Source organism: Eubalaena glacialis, chromosome 16 (genome assembly GCF_028564815.1).
Source record: "Eubalaena glacialis isolate mEubGla1 chromosome 16, mEubGla1.1.hap2.+ XY, whole genome shotgun sequence".
In the NCBI taxonomy this organism is placed as follows: Eukaryota; Metazoa; Chordata; class Mammalia; order Artiodactyla; family Balaenidae; genus Eubalaena; species Eubalaena glacialis.
The window spans coordinates 65,860,231-65,877,307 of record NC_083731.1 but is presented as its reverse complement, the minus strand read 5'-3'; the positions used below and the strand labels follow the sequence as shown (position 1 = coordinate 65,877,307).

Below are 17,077 nucleotides of genomic sequence, written 5' to 3'. Positions count from 1 at the left end.
TTTGGGGAACGTGCATGATATCAAAGTCACGTGGGTAAACTATCTTCCACTTTATACCTGGTGCATTTAATTAAGTAATTAACTTCTCCTACCTGCAAAATAAAACCTTTATTTAAGCAAAATGAAAGTATTATGAATTGAATTAATTCACATCAAATATCTGAAAGGGTAAGTGGAACATTTTTCAAAATATGACGATGTTATCACATATATTCACTGAGTGAATATTCTCAAAGATTTTATTACTCCATTAAATTGTGTCACGCCATCCAATAGATACTGTAATTTTCTTCCGTGTCATTCCTTTTGTATAAATCAGGAAATATTTTCAAAATCAAAATTAATAATACCCAAAATATAAATGTAATTTAATCTTGGCTTGGGAAAAGAAGAATATGAAAGAAGTGCCCCATTTCAGTCTGAAACAATGTTCTAAAAACCCCGTCAGAGGCCTCCTTCACTTTCTTTCCACAGATCCTTCGATGTTTCTGAAACTGATACACCAGAGAATTCAACCCAAAGCACAACACAACTTCAACAGTTCTGAATAAAATATCATATTTCATAAGGGCCAACGTGTGCAGAATGACAGTATTACACTGTCATAATAAATCTACTTATGCCAAGTATATTTTTAACAAAATAAGACAGAGTCGTCCTCAACAAACAGATCTGTTCTGAAGGCTGAGCAACCAAATAGACCTACAACGTCTTTGGAAAAATCACAAAGTGCCTTTAAACAAAGTAAGTTTAGACTGTTCTTGATTAAAAGATACTGTTATAAACTCCAATGTTTTCTCTCTATATACGGAAGCTTAACTCCCGTTTCTTTTCACATCTGCCAACACTTAATATTTTTCTCTACACCCCTGCACTGAACTGATAGAAGTGTGGAGGATCCACTGTGATTAGCACTATGCATGCTAGTGTCTAAGGATTGGTCTGTCAGTCCACAGTGGCTGAATAAGGGAATTCTGAATCCACCACAGCTCCAGACAATGCAAAGAAAACAAAGATATGAGGAAAATCTTACCGTAAGAGAAATAAACAAACATTTTCAAGTACAGAAAGTTTTACAGAACTAATACATTGTCACTTTAGCTTAAAAGAAATTCAGAACTCAGTTTTGCTGTTAATAAAACCCGTACATACATCGAAGTCAACAAACACAACTTGACAGTTATACACTTGTAAAAATTCAATCTAAGCTTAATAATCAATCAATCTATGTTATAACAACCTGGTTCCTAACATTAAAAAACCCAGTCCAGTGCTGCCGCATATCAAGTTCTGAGAAGCTAAAGACAGAATCAATTCTGGTTATATACATTTCCTGCATTTCTCCACCTTAAAAAAATACCTGAAGAAACTTCAGGAAAATTTATTTTTAAGGCCTGCTCTATTTCTTTATCTTAAATTGACAAAAACCAAAGCTTACACAGTGTAACCTTGAAATATTTAAACAGATTTTGGTATTTTTCTTAAAAAGCAATAAAATAATTTCTCTACTGTAATTATAATTCAAATTAATGTAAGGGCCCTTATTCCTTGTCCCCTGGTGGGTGCTATGTCTTCTATACTTTGTGCAGCTTCCAGAACAGTCAGTGCTCAAGAAAAAAGAAAATGTAACAGAGCAAAACCAAAGCTTCCAACAAAAAAGGATTTACTCTAGGGTTACAAAATCTGCTAATGGAAGAACCAAAAATTCACACACACATACCCTCACATACAAAACACAATCCTGGTCCTCTACTCAAGTCAACTCACAGTTACTAAAGACAAGTAGTAGAAAATGCAGAGCCCAGAAAGACCGTATCAGAGGACTTTACAAAACAGTGCAGGTACACTTTACTGGGGAAGGGATTCAGGGGAGGGTCCCATTTTTTTTTAGAAAAAGCTTATCTTTGCTAAAGTGGGGTGTTTTTTTTTTTCCAAAATCCCAACAGTGAAAATAATTATTGGGCTTCTCTAAATGCATTTCCAAATTAACATTAAGTTTTAAAATTTCAACATGTTTTGCACCTTTATTTTCATTTATAGGATAAGTTGGGGACCCAAAAGAGTGAAAAAGAAATAAAAATTCTTACTGCACAATCTTTATAGACATTTTATTTTAAAGCACCTTTTTAATGTTAACAGTGGGTTTCTAACAAGAAAAGAGTAAAATAAAAGAGGGCACCAACCACTAGCAAGGTAAAGTTCTCCTTTACACACACACACACACACACACACACACACTGGCTTTCATGCCAGAACAATTGGTAACATTAGCAAATAATGTCATTTGATGAAAGGCTGGGGAAACTACCACTTACGATATTTATAGAAACCTAAACTACTCATTTTTCTAAGAAATTAAATAACGTGGGGGATTCAAAAAGCTACCAATAGCTGAACTATGAAAATAAAATTGACCCTTAAAAATAGGAGAAAAGATGTCAGAAAAAAAATTAGCCTCGATGCTATTTTTTGATGTGAGATTTGTTATTAATAGGATACCATTTGCTTGCAAAGGAGCAAAATATAACTCCCTATTCCTGTCACCCACCCTCAGCCACCTCAGTGCAATTTCTAGCAGCACTATTTGGACACAAAAAGAATGCTGTCAGTCAATGTCCCTGAAAGCCTTCAAATACATGTTCTTAGGGTCTTAACACACTACACATGTGTATAGAAGAATAAACGAAGATAATATTTGAGAGATTACAAAAGTTTGAACTATATATACCATGTGATGACACAACACACTTAAAAAGCTATATTTACCTTCCTCCCAATTCACTTTAAATGTTAATATTCACTATTCAAATTTTACCCTATGCATCTTTATCTGTTCCTTCCTCTCTCAAAACAAATAATAAAATATACTGGTTTGGAGCTTGTTCTATGCATTTTCCAAGAGCCAATCAAACAGGGACTCAGATCTCTCGTCGCTGGACGTCTTCTCCATCGCCTCACAGTATTTAAGCACAGCCTGCAGGAGGTCTCCCACTTTCCAACCTTTTTCTTGTAATCGTTTTGAAAGCTAGTAAGAAAGAAAGGTAAGTCCAACATCAGATAAAACTAAGAATCCTGGTGTTTGCAGTAAAATACTGTTTCCCAGTTGTAACAAGGTCTTCTCCCCTAAACCACCACTCTTTACACAAATTAAACATTTTTCCTTCCTGGCTTTTATAAGTACTCTCCTCCACAGAATGCCACTTTGGGATTGCTGGAGCTAGAATCCCACAAACCTCACCCAGCAGATATACGCCTTCTGTGTGGGCGTAGAGAGGCTACATTTCTACAGGAAATTCTTAACCTAACTAAATACATCTGCCATACCCTCAATTAGGAACATAAAATAATAAAGACAATGTCAAGTTTAATAAAAGGATGTGGATTTTCCTTCCACAACATATAGTGTGTTTTTTTCCCTGGAATACGCACTCTAGCCTCAACGGAAACATGGCTTTCTAAGTTACAAAATGTTAATGTTTCCAAAAAAAAAAACCCAAAAAAGTAAATAAATATTAAATATTATGGCGATCATTTTGCAATATATACCAATATCGAATCATTATGTTGTACACCTGAAACTAATACAATGTTATATATCAGTTATAGCCCATTTTTTTTAAAAGTAAATAAATGCACGTTTAAATAAACTATCACCACCAATCAGAACATGTCTTCACTCATTTTTTTTCTACTTAGTTCTGTAAAAACTAATTTTTTGTAATATAAATATGCTTAACCTTTTTAAAAATAGCTTTACTGCAATATAATTCACATACCATACAATCACCCATTTAAAATATACCAGCCATTGGTTTTCATTACATTCACAGAGTTAAATGCAACATCATCACAATCAATATTAGGACACTTTTATCAAACCCAAAAAAAAGCCCTACCTGTTAATAATCACTCCCCACTCCTCCAAACCCCCTCAACTCTAGACAATCACTAATCTACTTTCAGTCGATAGACTTGCCTATTTTGGCCATTTCATTTTAATGGAATCATAAAATATATGGTCTTCTGTGACCTGGCTTCTTTCATTTAGCATAATGATTTCAAGTTTCCTCCATGGTACAGCATGTCTCTACTTCATTCCTTTTTATTGACAGATAATATTCCACTGCATGGATATGCCACATTTTATTCATCCATTCATCGGTTAATGGACATTTAGGATATTTCCACTTTTGGCCTATTATAACACCGCCATGGACATATGTTTTCATTCCTCTTGGGTATATACCTAGGAGTAGAATTGCTGGGTCATATGATAACGCTGTGTTTAACTTTTTGAGGAACTGCAAGAATGTTTTCTTAGGTTACGTGGGGATGAGATTCCCTTACACCAGCACCATTACACTCAGCTCTGCCTAAGGACTTCCTTAGCCCTCAGTTTATCCAAGACTAAATGACTTGAAAATGTTTGCCTCCCTAAGGTCAGTTCTAATACTTTCCCTACCCATTCTTTCTCCTTGACAATTCACGTCCTGAGCATCCCTTTCTGTCTTATTTTCTCCTTCTGCCTCAAAACAGAAATCTATACTGGAAAAATCCAAGAAGTATAAATAAAGACAACAAAATACAAAAAAAATTTTTTACATAATATCTTTTTCACATACTTCTTTCAACAGTATCTTTGTAAATTCTGAACCAGGAATCAAGAGTAACTTGATTATTCCTTTTTTGTTATTACTGAACATCTTATATTGGTTATTCTTTGGACTACTCTATATTACATAGTAAGATTAAACCAAAGTTCTGATAAGGAAAATTCCTGGACAAAAACCTTACGACTGTAAACTAAAAATCTTGACTGATAAGGTAGTTGGGGACTTCCCTGGTGGCACAGTGATTAAGAATCCACCTGCCAATGCAGGGGACATGGGTTCGATCCCTGGTCTGGAAAGATCCCACATGCCGCGGAACAACTAAGCCCATGCGCCACAACTACTGAGCCTGCGCTCTAGAGCCCGTGAGCCACAACTACTGAGCCTGCACGCCACAACTACTGACACCCACGCGCCTAGAGCCCGTGCTCCGCAACAAGAAGCCTGCGCACTGCAACGAAGAGTAGCCCCCGCTCGCCGCAACTAGAGAAAGCCCGTGCACAGCAACAAAGACCCAACACAGTCAAAAATAAATAAATATATAAATAAATAAATTTATAAAAAAAAAATAAGGTACTTGGCACACAGTAAGTTATCAATAAAAATATCCTATTAGTGCATCTAACCTGAATGTTCTGTTATTAGAACCCTATTAAATGCTCAAAGTGAACTATTGTCCCTTATTAAATGTTTAAATGTTTATTGGCTTTTGCTTATGCCAGCTTCTCATACTAATGAAACTGGATTAACAGAAGAGACACACTAATTACTAGGCACAATTATGAATCAATTAAATACAAAGAAGAACTCTATCCTTTCATATGAATACATGAAATGCTTATTTTTTTAAAAATTTATTTTCATATTAGTCATCAATTTTATACACATCAGTGTATACATGTCAATTCCAATCTCCCAATTCATCACACCACCACCTCCACCCCGCCACTGCTTTCCGCGCTTGGTGTCCATACGTTTGTTCTCTACATCTGTGTCTCAATTTCTGCTCTGCAAACCGGTTCGTCTGTACCATTTTCTAGGTTCCACATATATGCGTTAATATACGATATTTGTTTTTGTCTTTCTGACTTACTTCACTCTCTATGACAGTCTCTAGATCCATCCACGTCACTACAAATGACCCAATTTCGTTCCTTTTCATGGCTGAGTAATATTCCATTGTATATACGTACCACATCTTCTTTATCCATTCATCTGTCGATGGGCATTTAGGTTGCTTCCATGACCTGGCTATTGTAAATAGTGCTGCAATGAACATTCGGTGCATGTGTCTTTCTGAATTATGGTTTTCTCTGGGTATGTGCCTAGTGGGATTGCTGGGTCATATGGTAATACTATTTTTAGTTCTTTAAGGAACCTCCATACTGTTCTCCATAATGGCTGTATCAATTTACATTCCCACCAACAGTGCAAGAGGGTTCCCTTTTCTCCACACCCTCTCCAGCATTTGTTGTTTGTAGATTTTCTGATGATGCCCATTCTAACTGGTGTGAGGTGATACCTCATTGTAGTTTTGATTTGCATTTCTCTAATAATTAGTGATGTTGAGCAGCTTTTCATGTGCTTCTTGGCCATCTGTATGTCTGCTTTGGAGAAACGTCTATTTAGATCTTCTGCCCATTTTTGGATCGGGTTGTTTGTTTTTTTAATATTGAGCTGCATGAGCTGTTTATATATTTTGGAGATTAATCCTTTGTCCACTGATTCGTTTGCAAATATTTTCTCCCATTCTGAGAGTTGTCTTTTGGTCTTGATTATGGTTTCCTTTGCTGTGCAAAAGCTTTTAAGTTTCATTAGGTCCCATTTGTTTATTTTTGTTTTAATTTCCATTACTCTAGGAGGTGGATCAAAAAAGATCTTGCTGTGATTTATGTCAAAGAGTGTTCTTCCTATGTTTTCCTCTAAGAGTTTTATAGTGTCCGGTCTTACATTTAGGTCTCTAATCCATTTTGAGTTTATTTTTGTGTATGGTGTTAGGGAGTGTTCTAATTTCATTCTTTTCCATGTAGCTGTCCAGTTTTCCCAGCACCACTTATTGAAGAGACTGTCTTTTCTCCATTGTATATCCTTGCCTCCTTTGTCATAGATTAGTTGACCATAGGTGCGTGGGTTTATCTCTGGGCTTTCTATCCTGTTCCATTGATCTATATTTCTGTTTTTGTGCCAGTACCATATTGTCTTGATTACTGTAGCTTTGTAGTATAGTCTGAAGTCTGGGAGTCTGATTCCTCCAGCTCCATTTTTTTCCCTCAAGACTGCTTTGGCTATTCGGGGTCTTTTGTGTCTCCATACAAATTTTAAGATTTTTTGTTCTAGTTCTGTAAAAAATAGCATTGGTAATTTGATAGGGATTGCACTGAATCTGTAGATTGCTTTGGGTAGTATAGTGATTTTCACAATATTGATTCTTCCAATCCAAGAACATGGTATATCTCTCCATCTGTTGGTATCATCTTTCTTTCATCAGTGTCTTATAGTTTTCTGCATACAGGTCTTTTGTCTCCTTAGGTAGGTTTATTCCTAGGTATTTTATTCTTTTTGTTGCAATGGTAAATGGGAGTGTTTCCTTAATTTCTCTTTCAGATTTTTCATCATTAGTGTATAGGAATGCAAGAGATTTCTGTGCATTAATTTTGTATCTTGCAACTTCACCAAATTCATTGATTAGCTCCAGTAGTTTTCTGGTGGCATCTTTAGGATTCTCTATGTATAGTATGTCATCTGCAAACAGTGACAGTTTTACTTCTTCTTTTCCAATTTGTATTCCTTTTCTTCCCTGATTGCTGTGGCTAGGACTTCCAAAACTATGTTGAATAATAGTGCTGAGAGTGGACATCCTTGTCTTGTTCCTGATCTTAGAGGAAATGCTTTCAGTTTTTCACCATTGAGAATGATGTTTGTTGTGGGTTTGTTGTATATGGCCCTTATTATGTTTAAGTAGGTTCCCTCTATGCCCACTTTCTGGAGAGTTTTTATCATAAATGGGTGTTGAATTTTGTCAAAAGCCTTTTCTGCATCTATTGAGATGACGATATGATTTTCATCCTTCAATTTGTTAATATGGTGTATCACATTGATTGACTTGCATATATTGAAGAATCCTTGCATCCCTGGGATAAATCCCACTTGATGATGGTGTATGATCCTTTTAATGTGTTGTTGGATTCTGTTTGCTAGTATTTTGTTGAGGATTTCTGCATCTATATTCATCAATGATACTGGTATGCAATTTTCTTTTTTTGTAGTATCTTTGTCTGGTTTGGGTATCAGGGTGATGGTGGCCTCACAGAATGAGTTTGGGAGTGTTCCTTCCTCTGCAATTTTTTGGAAGAGTTTGAGAAGGATGGGTGTTAGCTCTTCTCTAAATGTTTGATACAATTCACCTGTGAAGCCATCGGGTCCTGCACTTTTGTTTGTTGGAAGATTTTTTAATCACAGTTTCAGTTTCATTACTTGTGATTGGTCTATTCATATTTTCTGTTTCTTCCTGGTTCAGTGTTGGAAGGTTATACCTTTCTAAGAATTTGTCCATTTCTTCCAGGTTGTCCATTTTATTGGCATATAGTTGTTTGTGGTAATCTCTCATGATCCTTTGTATTTCTGCAGTGTCAGTTGTTACTGCTCCTTTTTCATTTCTAATTTTATTGATTTGAGTTCTTTCCCTCTTTTTCTTGATGAGTCTGGCTAATGGTTTATCAATTTTGTTTATCTTCTCAAAGAACCAGCTTTTAGTTTTATTGATCTTTGCTATTGTTTTCCTTGCTTCTATTTCATTTATTTCTGCTCTTATCTTTATGGTTTCTTTCCTTCTGCTAACTTTGGGTTTTGTTTGTTCTTTCTCTAGTTCCTTTAGGTGAAACATTAGATTGTTTATTTGAGATTTTTCTTGTTTCGTGAAGTAGGCTTGTATAGCTATAAACTTCCCTCTAAGAACTACTTTTGCTGCATCCCATAGGTTTTGGATCATCATGTTTTCACTGTCATTTTTCTCCAGGTATTTTTTTATTTTCTCTTTGATTTCTTCATTGATCTCTTGGTTATTTAGTAACATATTGTTTAGCCTCCATGTGTTTTTGTTTTTTACGTTTTTTTTCCCAGTAATTGATTTCTAATCTCATAGCGTTGTGGTCAGAAAAGATGCTTGATATGATTTCAATTTTCTTAAATTTACTGAGGCTTGATTTGTGACCCAAGATGTGATGTATCCTGGAGAATGTTCTGTGCGCACTTGAGAAAAAAGTGTAATCTGCTGTTTTTGGATGGAATGTCCTATAAATATCAATTAAATCTATCTGGTCTGTTGTGTCATTTAAAGCTTGTTTTTCCTTATTAATTTTCTGTTTGGATGATCTGACCATTGGTGTAAGTGAGGTGTTAAAGTCCCCCACTATTATCGTGTTGCTGTCAATTTCCTCTTTTAGAGCTGTTAGCAGTTGCCTTATGTATTGAGGTGCCCCTATGTTGGGTGCATATATATATTTATAATTGTTATATCTTCTTCTTGGGTTGATCCCTTGATCATTACATAGTGTCCTTCCTTGTCTCTTGTAACATTCTTTATTTTAAAGTCTATTTTATCTGATATGAGTATTGCTACTCCAGCTTTCTTTTGATTTCCATTTGCATGGAATATCTTTTTCCATCCCCTCACTTTCAGTCTGAATGTGTCCCTAGGTCTGAAGTGGGTCTCTTGTAGATAGCATATATATGGGTCTTGTTTTTGTATCCATTCAGCGAGCCTGTGTCTTTTGGTTGGAGAATTTAATCCATTCACGTTTAAGGTAATTATCGATATGTATGTTCCTATTACCATTTTCTTAATTGTTTTGGGTTTGTTTTTGTAGGTCCTTTTCTTTCCTTGTGTTTCCCACTTAGAGAAGTTCCTTTAGCATTTGTTGTAGAGCTGGTTTCATGGTGCTGAATTCCCTTACCTTTTGCTTGTCTGTAAAGCTTTTGATTTCTCCTTCGAATCTGAATGAGATCCTTGCTGGGTAGAGTAATCTTGGTTGTAAGTTCTTCCCTTTCATCACTTTAAGTATATCATGCCACTCCCTTCTGGCTTGTAGAGTTTGTGCTGAGAAATCAGCTGTTAACCTTATGGGAGTTCCCTTGTATGTTATTTGTTATTTTTCCCTTGCTGCTTTCAATAATTTTTCTTTGTCTTTAATTTTTGCCAATTTGATTACTATGTGTCTCGGCGTGTTTCTCCTTGGGTTTATCCTGTATGGGACTCTCTGTGCTTCCTGGACTTGGGTGCTATTTCCTTTCCCATGTTAGGGAAGTTTTTGACTATAATCTCTTCAAATATTTTCGCTGGTCCTTTCTCTCTCTCTTCTCCTTCTGGGACCCCTATAATGCAAATGTTGTTGTGTTTAATGTTGTCCCAGAGGTCTCTTAGGCAGTCTTCATTTCTTTTCATTTTTTCTTTATTCTGTTCCGCAGCAGTGAACAGCAGACCATTCTGTCTTCCAGGTCACTTACCCGTTCTTCTGCCTCACTTATTCTGCTATTGATTCCTTCTAGTGTATGTTTCATTTCAGTTATTGTGTTGTTCATCTCTGTTTGTTTGTTCTTTAATTCTTCTAGGTCTTTGTTAAACATTTCTTGCATCTTCTCGATCTTTGCCTCCATTCTTTTTCTGAGGTCCTGGATCATCTTCACTATCATTATTCTGAATTCTTTTTCCGGAAGGTTGCCTATCTCCACTTCATGTAGTTGTTTTTCTGGGGTTTTATCTTGTTCCTTCATCTGGTACATAGCCCTCTGCCTTTTCATCTTGTCTATCTTTCTGTGAATGTGGTTTTTGTTCCACAGGCTGCAGGACTGTAGTTCTTCTGCTGTCTGCCCTCTGGTGGATGAGGCTATCTAAGAGGCTTGTGCAAGTTTCCTGATGGGAGGGACTGGTGGTGGGTAGAGCTGGCTGTTGCTCTGGTGGTCAGAGTTCAGTAAAACTTTAATCCGCTTGTCTGATGATGGGTGGGGCTGGGTTCCCTCCCTGTTGGTTGTTTGGCCTGAGGCGATCCAACACTGGAGCCTACCCGGGCTCTTTGGTGGGGCTATTGGCGGACTCTGGGAGGGCTCACACCAAGGAGTACTTCCCAGAACTTCTGCTGCCAGTAAGACCCTATTTCTAATATGGATTGATTCATTCAGTTCTACATCAGTGACCCAAGCATTACAGAGTGTAAAGACCATACGTCATATGACTCATCCTTTCCATGGTTTATTTCCACAAACACTATCACTTGCCCAGAAATAACTATAATTTTGTAAATCTCTTATTTCCCCCAAGTTCATGATTGATTTCCTTCTTTCCAGTGCATTTGACCTGAAGTCATAGGTCCATCCAATCGATGATAAGACAGAAAACTCATGAAATGCTTATTAAAGGCACCTAACTTTGAAAACTTTGGATGTGCCAGGCAGTAGATTAAGCATTTTTTTTACAGTATTATATTTAATCCTCAGAAACCTCTGCAAGGTAAATTCTATACTCATTTCCACGGTACAGATAAAGAAACTGAGACTGGTGAACTTACCCTAGGTTACACTGCTAGAGAGTGGCGGAGCTGATACCTGAGCCCAACCACTGGACTCTATTACCTGGGCATTTACCCACTTTCTATCAACCATGTGACACAGAACATCATATACCATGTCCTCACAACCACCTTATAAGGTAGGTACTTACTTGTATAAACTCCTTCTTTGCAGAGTCATGAAAATAAAGTTCTGCAACTTCGGCCTCAGAGGCAACGAGCCACTGAAGAATAATCCTTAGCTGGGGGTCTACTGTGCATGGCTCCATGTCAACATTCGTAATTAGCAGAGTATTTCCATCTTGCTCTGAACCTAATATTTAAATTGAAACGATATGAAGTGAAACTCATCAATTCAACTCTCAGTGCTCTGCTTTCCAAGGACATATAAGCATTTTCCATTTCTTAAGAGTCCAAGGAATTCTGGAAAAAAATTCATCTTTTCTTAACTGCACCATAACATCAACTAAAGCATTACTTTGAAAAGGCAAAATAATGCTAAAACAAAGGAACAGCTTTGATCATTTGTGACAGCACAAATGCAAAACTCTATTCTGAGGTATTGAATTCAAGAGCCAATTCCCAAATGTCATAATTTGTGTCAAAATATAATCTATAGGTAAAGCTGAAAAAAAAAAACTGAAATGCTACAATTACAATCAAAATATAAATAAAACACAAATAAAAACCTCAAATAAATATATTAAATGGACTTTAAGAAAGCTTTCTGAACTTAGAGAAATAGCAGCAGCAGTGAACACTTGTATTGCACATATTACATCCTAAGTATTGTTTGAATCTCTTTACATATACAAACTCCTTTAATCCTCACAAGCACCCTGTGAGGAGGGAACTGCTATCATCTCATTTTACAGGTGAGGAATCTGAGGCAGAGAGAGATCCAGAGTCTCACAGCCGGAAATGGCTGAGCCAGGATATAAACACAGGCGGTCTGGCTCCATGCTCTTAATCACTTCACTCTTTAGGCAAAATACGAAAAAAAAAAAAAGTCATATGCAACCACTTACCTCCCAAAAGCTAAACCAGGGAATTTTCTGGTACACCCTTATTATAAATAAGACACTATTCTCAAGTTTAATTTTTAATGAAAATTATGATTTCAACATAAAAAAGATGAATCCCTGTTGACTATAAAACTAATGCCCGTGGACCAATATCGTGTGTTTAACACTGCTGCTTAGTGGTGGGCCTCCCACACAAGAGGCCAGCAGTGGGGCATGCTGGCAGACATGGCACCAATTTGCACCAGTAGTGGACATTTGTTGGTGAATGTCCCTGATTCTTTTTTTACAGTTTGCAGGGCATTCTAGACCACTACTAATCATTTTTAGGGTTCGTATTGACCCCTAAAATTTTTCATTTAAAAAAACTGGTCCACACTATTCTCTTAACATAAATGTATTATCATTTCCCTCCTCTCTCCCCTCTGACTTTCAGTCAGAAATGGGTCTGGTAGACGACGGTACCAGACATAGTCTTTGGGCCATTCTGTAAATTCTGCAGAGGTCATGGGGTTGAAATGTTCTCTGTACCACTGGATTTCTCAGTTCAGGGTTCCTGGTTGCCTGGCCTAAGAGTGACTTGTCTTTGGAGAGGTTACTCAACCCTAGCGAAAAGAGAAAGAACTGACATCCTGCAATTACAAACAATAACAAAACAAATGAAGTCTGTTGCCCTAGGATTTCCATAATTTTGAATCATTTATAAATATACATCAATCCATCTCCTAATTTACCAATTTCTAATTTAACAAATTTGAAAGTTAGCTACAATTTTCTATATAATGAGAGATGACTATAATCTCTAAAGCTGAGTAATGACATATCTACATATAACTAACCTCCCAGTTTATTCCTAGTTACAAAAAAAATACTGAACAGCCTGTGACCAATGGTATCTAGTATTTATATCTTTGGAACCATATTCATTAAAGGAAGAAACGAATATTTTCTTCAAATACATGTGTGAGTGTAAGACTGGAATTGAGGGAAGGAAGAATCGATTTTAAAGTATCTTTTTTATTTTTACTTATTGATTTATGTAAGGTTGACAGCAAAACAAACTGACATGTGATATGATAATAAATTATATCTCATAATGTAAGAATTTTATATTTTGAAAAAGATAATTATATGAAGAGATTATCATGAATTTCTCTCTCAAATAATTGAATAATTCTTATAAAGTAGTTCGGTCTTTACACTGATGAGTACTTCCTTAGTTTAGCAATCAAATAACACATAAACTGCTCAGCAAAGGATCTGACACTGGTTAGATTAGTCAAGAATACGTTGATTTGGAATATTTCTTCATCTTTCAATTCCTTTATTGTATTATCTGTACAATAAGAAATTTGGACAAGAACTTCTCTTGGGTCTACTCTAGTTACAAATTTTTGTAATTTTAATGGCAAACAATTTAAAAATAAATCAAAGTTTGTTCTAACGAATATTATTTCAAGTTACATTGAATAGTTTAAATGAATAATATTGTATTGAAGGGATCCCAAAAGACATTAATAACCAAAAGGGAAGGGAAAAAATACCATTGTGAAATGTAAAATGATTTTTTCTCAGTTATTATTAAAAGTCTTCAGTTAGTAGTTCCCATTTAATCTGACTTCATATAGGTTATTATAAATGTCTTTTATTTTTATATGTCTGTATTGCTTAATATTCCAAGTCTAGTAAAATCTTATGCAAATAAATCAATGAATTTAAACAAAACAAAACAAAAAAGAATACCCTGGTTTGTAATGTAAAAACCCTGATTTGTAACAACCCAGCGCCTATCTGATGAAAATGTACAAACACAAACATTAAAGACTTTTCTAAAGAACCTTATAAAAAAACATGCAAACACTTTGAAAAAACAAACTGTCAGTTAGTTACCTTCTACACCATCCTCATGCTCTTCATCTTTATCATCCGGCCCATCACTTATCGAATGAAGTAGCAGAAGCAGTTAAAAAAAAAAAAAAAGCTTTAATTAATAATGGTACTAAAGCCAATTCTTAAAACGTGGTAAAAAATGAATGATACAGTATGACATATGATATTTACAAAGGGGAGAAATGACAATAAAAAGGAAGCTTTGCTTCTCACACCATTTCATGTTAAAATCTGAATTGCAAATGATGCCTAAAGGTAAGTTATCAATAACTGAGAAGTTCTACCTAACCATGATATCTATACAGCGTCAAGTAATTACATAATAAAATTTAAAATAATTTAAAGCCAAAATATTCTAATTTGGTTTTAGATAACACAGCATCTGAATATTGCAGAATGCCATGAATAATTATTTATTAATGCTTCTGCTGATGCCATTTGTATATTTTTTTAACATAGTAAAAACATTTTTTCTATACCTTTCTTATAAATAAAACTGCATACAAAAACAAAAAACCAAAACAAAACAACAGAAATCCTGTAGGAAGCAAGCTCTTTTTAATGAAACAGTAATTGGTAGAATGAAAAATAGCAAGCAGTGCAACACATGCATAGAATTAACACATTTTGCAATTAGATGTCAGTCACATCTTAGCATAGTTGAATTTTTTCATTAGATGTAAATTTATCAAGCAGAATCATGTCAAAATATAGGAGAAAAGCGGGTTAATACACATTGGCATTGTAACCCACATTCTTTTAAGAATATGACATCATGCATTAGTGGTGAAAGACTCATCAGTGTTTAGGTTTCTGGACTGGACCAACCTGTCTGATGTTGGAAAGGATAAATTGTCCTCATACAAATCTCCTTCTAAAGCAAGACTGCTCCAGCTACTGCTGTTACCATTACTGCCAGAGGAAGAAAAGAACAGAGCTGAACTAGCAAATGAATGGTAAAGACGACCCTGGTTTTCCTTGGAACAGCATGCGTCAGTGGTAACTGCGGACGTTCTGAAGCTGCCACGGTGGGTGCAGCATCTGTGGAGTTACGTAAAGACCATCGCTGCTACTGTACAAGGTATCTGACAGCTTCAGAGATTTGGGAGTTTTCTTACTTGTCCTCAAAAGTTCATGAAAATTATTCTAAATGTGTATTTATTTTACAGATTAAGACAATGACTTTTAGGACAGTAAATGAATGCATGAACTAAGAAGTTTCACAATGAAATTACTGTCTATGGCAAAGCTTAGGATATAATTTGTAGAAAGCCAATGCTCTTCAGTTTAGATAAAGTTTAAAAACAAAAAAACCACAGGTTAACATTCTCTCAAGTCTTTAGATAGTGCAAACAGTGATGGGCCAGGGTGGTGGTGGAGGATGGGGAAAGGGATGGGATGGCAGACACCAAAACACAGTCCCAAATAGACCTTTTCTAACTACTGGGAGAAAAGCTGTCTTCTGATTTTAAAATACTCTTATTATGTCAATTACCTTCATTTCATTAATTATGTATACTTCAGTAGGTGGCAAATAATATACATTTTCTTCAGAATATTGAATAACCAAGGTCTAATCAAGCATTACACTTGTCTGATCAGCCAGTCACTAACGCCACACAGACACCTTCTCATGCTACCTAATCAAAAGAAGAAAGCAACTACATTCTACAAGTGCGGCAAAGCGATACAACACAAAAAGCAACTGCGTTCAGAAACAAAACTAAATTCAGTTTTTCAGATTAAAATCTAAACATGCAATTTAAAAAAATTCTAATCATTAAAATAATTAGTAAGCACACATTAGTTTGCAGTGATAAGCAGCTATATTTCCCCATATTAGGCTAGACAATTATAAAAATTAATATTCACACAAACCAAAATTTTGGTTCTAAAAAATGAATTAACATAAAATCATCTTTCATGCATCAGTAAATGTTGACAAGGTTACCAAAAAAGGGGATGATTATTTAAAAGTTCTAGTTTCCAGGCCATCTCAATAATTAACATATCCATATTAACTCTAGCACTATCAAACTGTCACAAACCATAATGCATTACAGAATAAAAGTTAAAACTGATCAGTGTCTTTTCGACACTATGTTCAAACAAATATAGATCTATTATAAAACCATTACACCAACCAGAATTTTTGCCCATGTAGTCTGTTGCCAGACAAACCAAAAATGAGAAAATATGGAAATACAGAATGGATAGACAGCTGTGAGCCGAAGAGAAAGAGAAAATTAATGATCTCAAACACCATATTTACTTCTATTAATAGAATGATTATCTAAGCACAGAAAAAAGTTACAAAATTAAAATTCTTACCCATTTCCACACTAAAGCCATGTATCTTAAGTGTGGTCTCTGAATCTTAAGTGTGGTCTCTGAATCACTTGCTTTAAAATAATCTGAGGTACTTATCAAGCCTGCAGAATCTTGGGACCCTCCAATGACCCAGGGAATCTTAATCTCTGGGAGGAGAGCACACCACCAACCCTGGATGAGCCCCACTAAGTTTTTCTTTGTGCCTGAACCTTAAGGCCACAAAGCATCATTAGTTCTTATTAATTCTATAGTCAATTAAAACCACAGGTGTTCTTCTGACAAAATGCTATCAAGTCAGGTTTTCCCCATCCTGAATTCAAATAATTAATTTTCTGAACCTAAATGCATTTACCTATGTTAAACATTATTAGTTTAGCCTCAGCCTGATTTGGTCTTTTTGAACCTTGGTTCTGTTAACGGGATTACCTTTTCATCTTTGTTTTGAGTCACTCACAAATACTAAGTGTTCTACATCACTAATTAAATAATGCTGAAGAGGAAGAACCAAGGACAGACCTTGGTAGGCGCCTCCCTCTTTTCATCAAATTAGATAACATTCCATACCAAGTCATTCAACCAGCTACAGCCCTCTTAATGCCACTAGCCTCTAACCCTTGTTCTCCCACTTTAACACCAGGATTCCGTAAGCAACAATGTCCACCCC

At 35.6% G+C, this 17,077-nt stretch overlaps 1 protein-coding gene across 5 annotated transcripts in view; it reads right to left on the bottom strand.

Annotated features, from left to right (window-relative positions):
- Positions 1-1,224: 1,224 nt before the first annotated feature.
- AKAP11 (A-kinase anchoring protein 11) overlaps positions 1,225-17,077 on the bottom strand; it is a 47,274-nt gene continuing 31,421 nt past the window's right edge. For 4 of the 5 annotated variants that reach the window (XM_061170958.1, XM_061170957.1, XM_061170961.1 and 1 more), the window contains 4 exons: positions 14,911-14,994; positions 14,083-14,129; positions 11,323-11,483; positions 1,225-3,025 (listed from right to left, as the gene is read on the bottom strand). In XM_061170958.1, coding sequence (XP_061026941.1) covers positions 2,885-3,025; positions 11,323-11,483; positions 14,083-14,129; positions 14,911-14,994 — 433 coding nt within the window. In that variant the 3' untranslated portion in view covers positions 1,225-2,884. The remainder of the gene's footprint in view (positions 3,026-11,322; positions 11,484-14,082; positions 14,130-14,910; positions 14,995-17,077) is intronic. The other variant, XM_061170960.1, reaches the window with a different exon arrangement.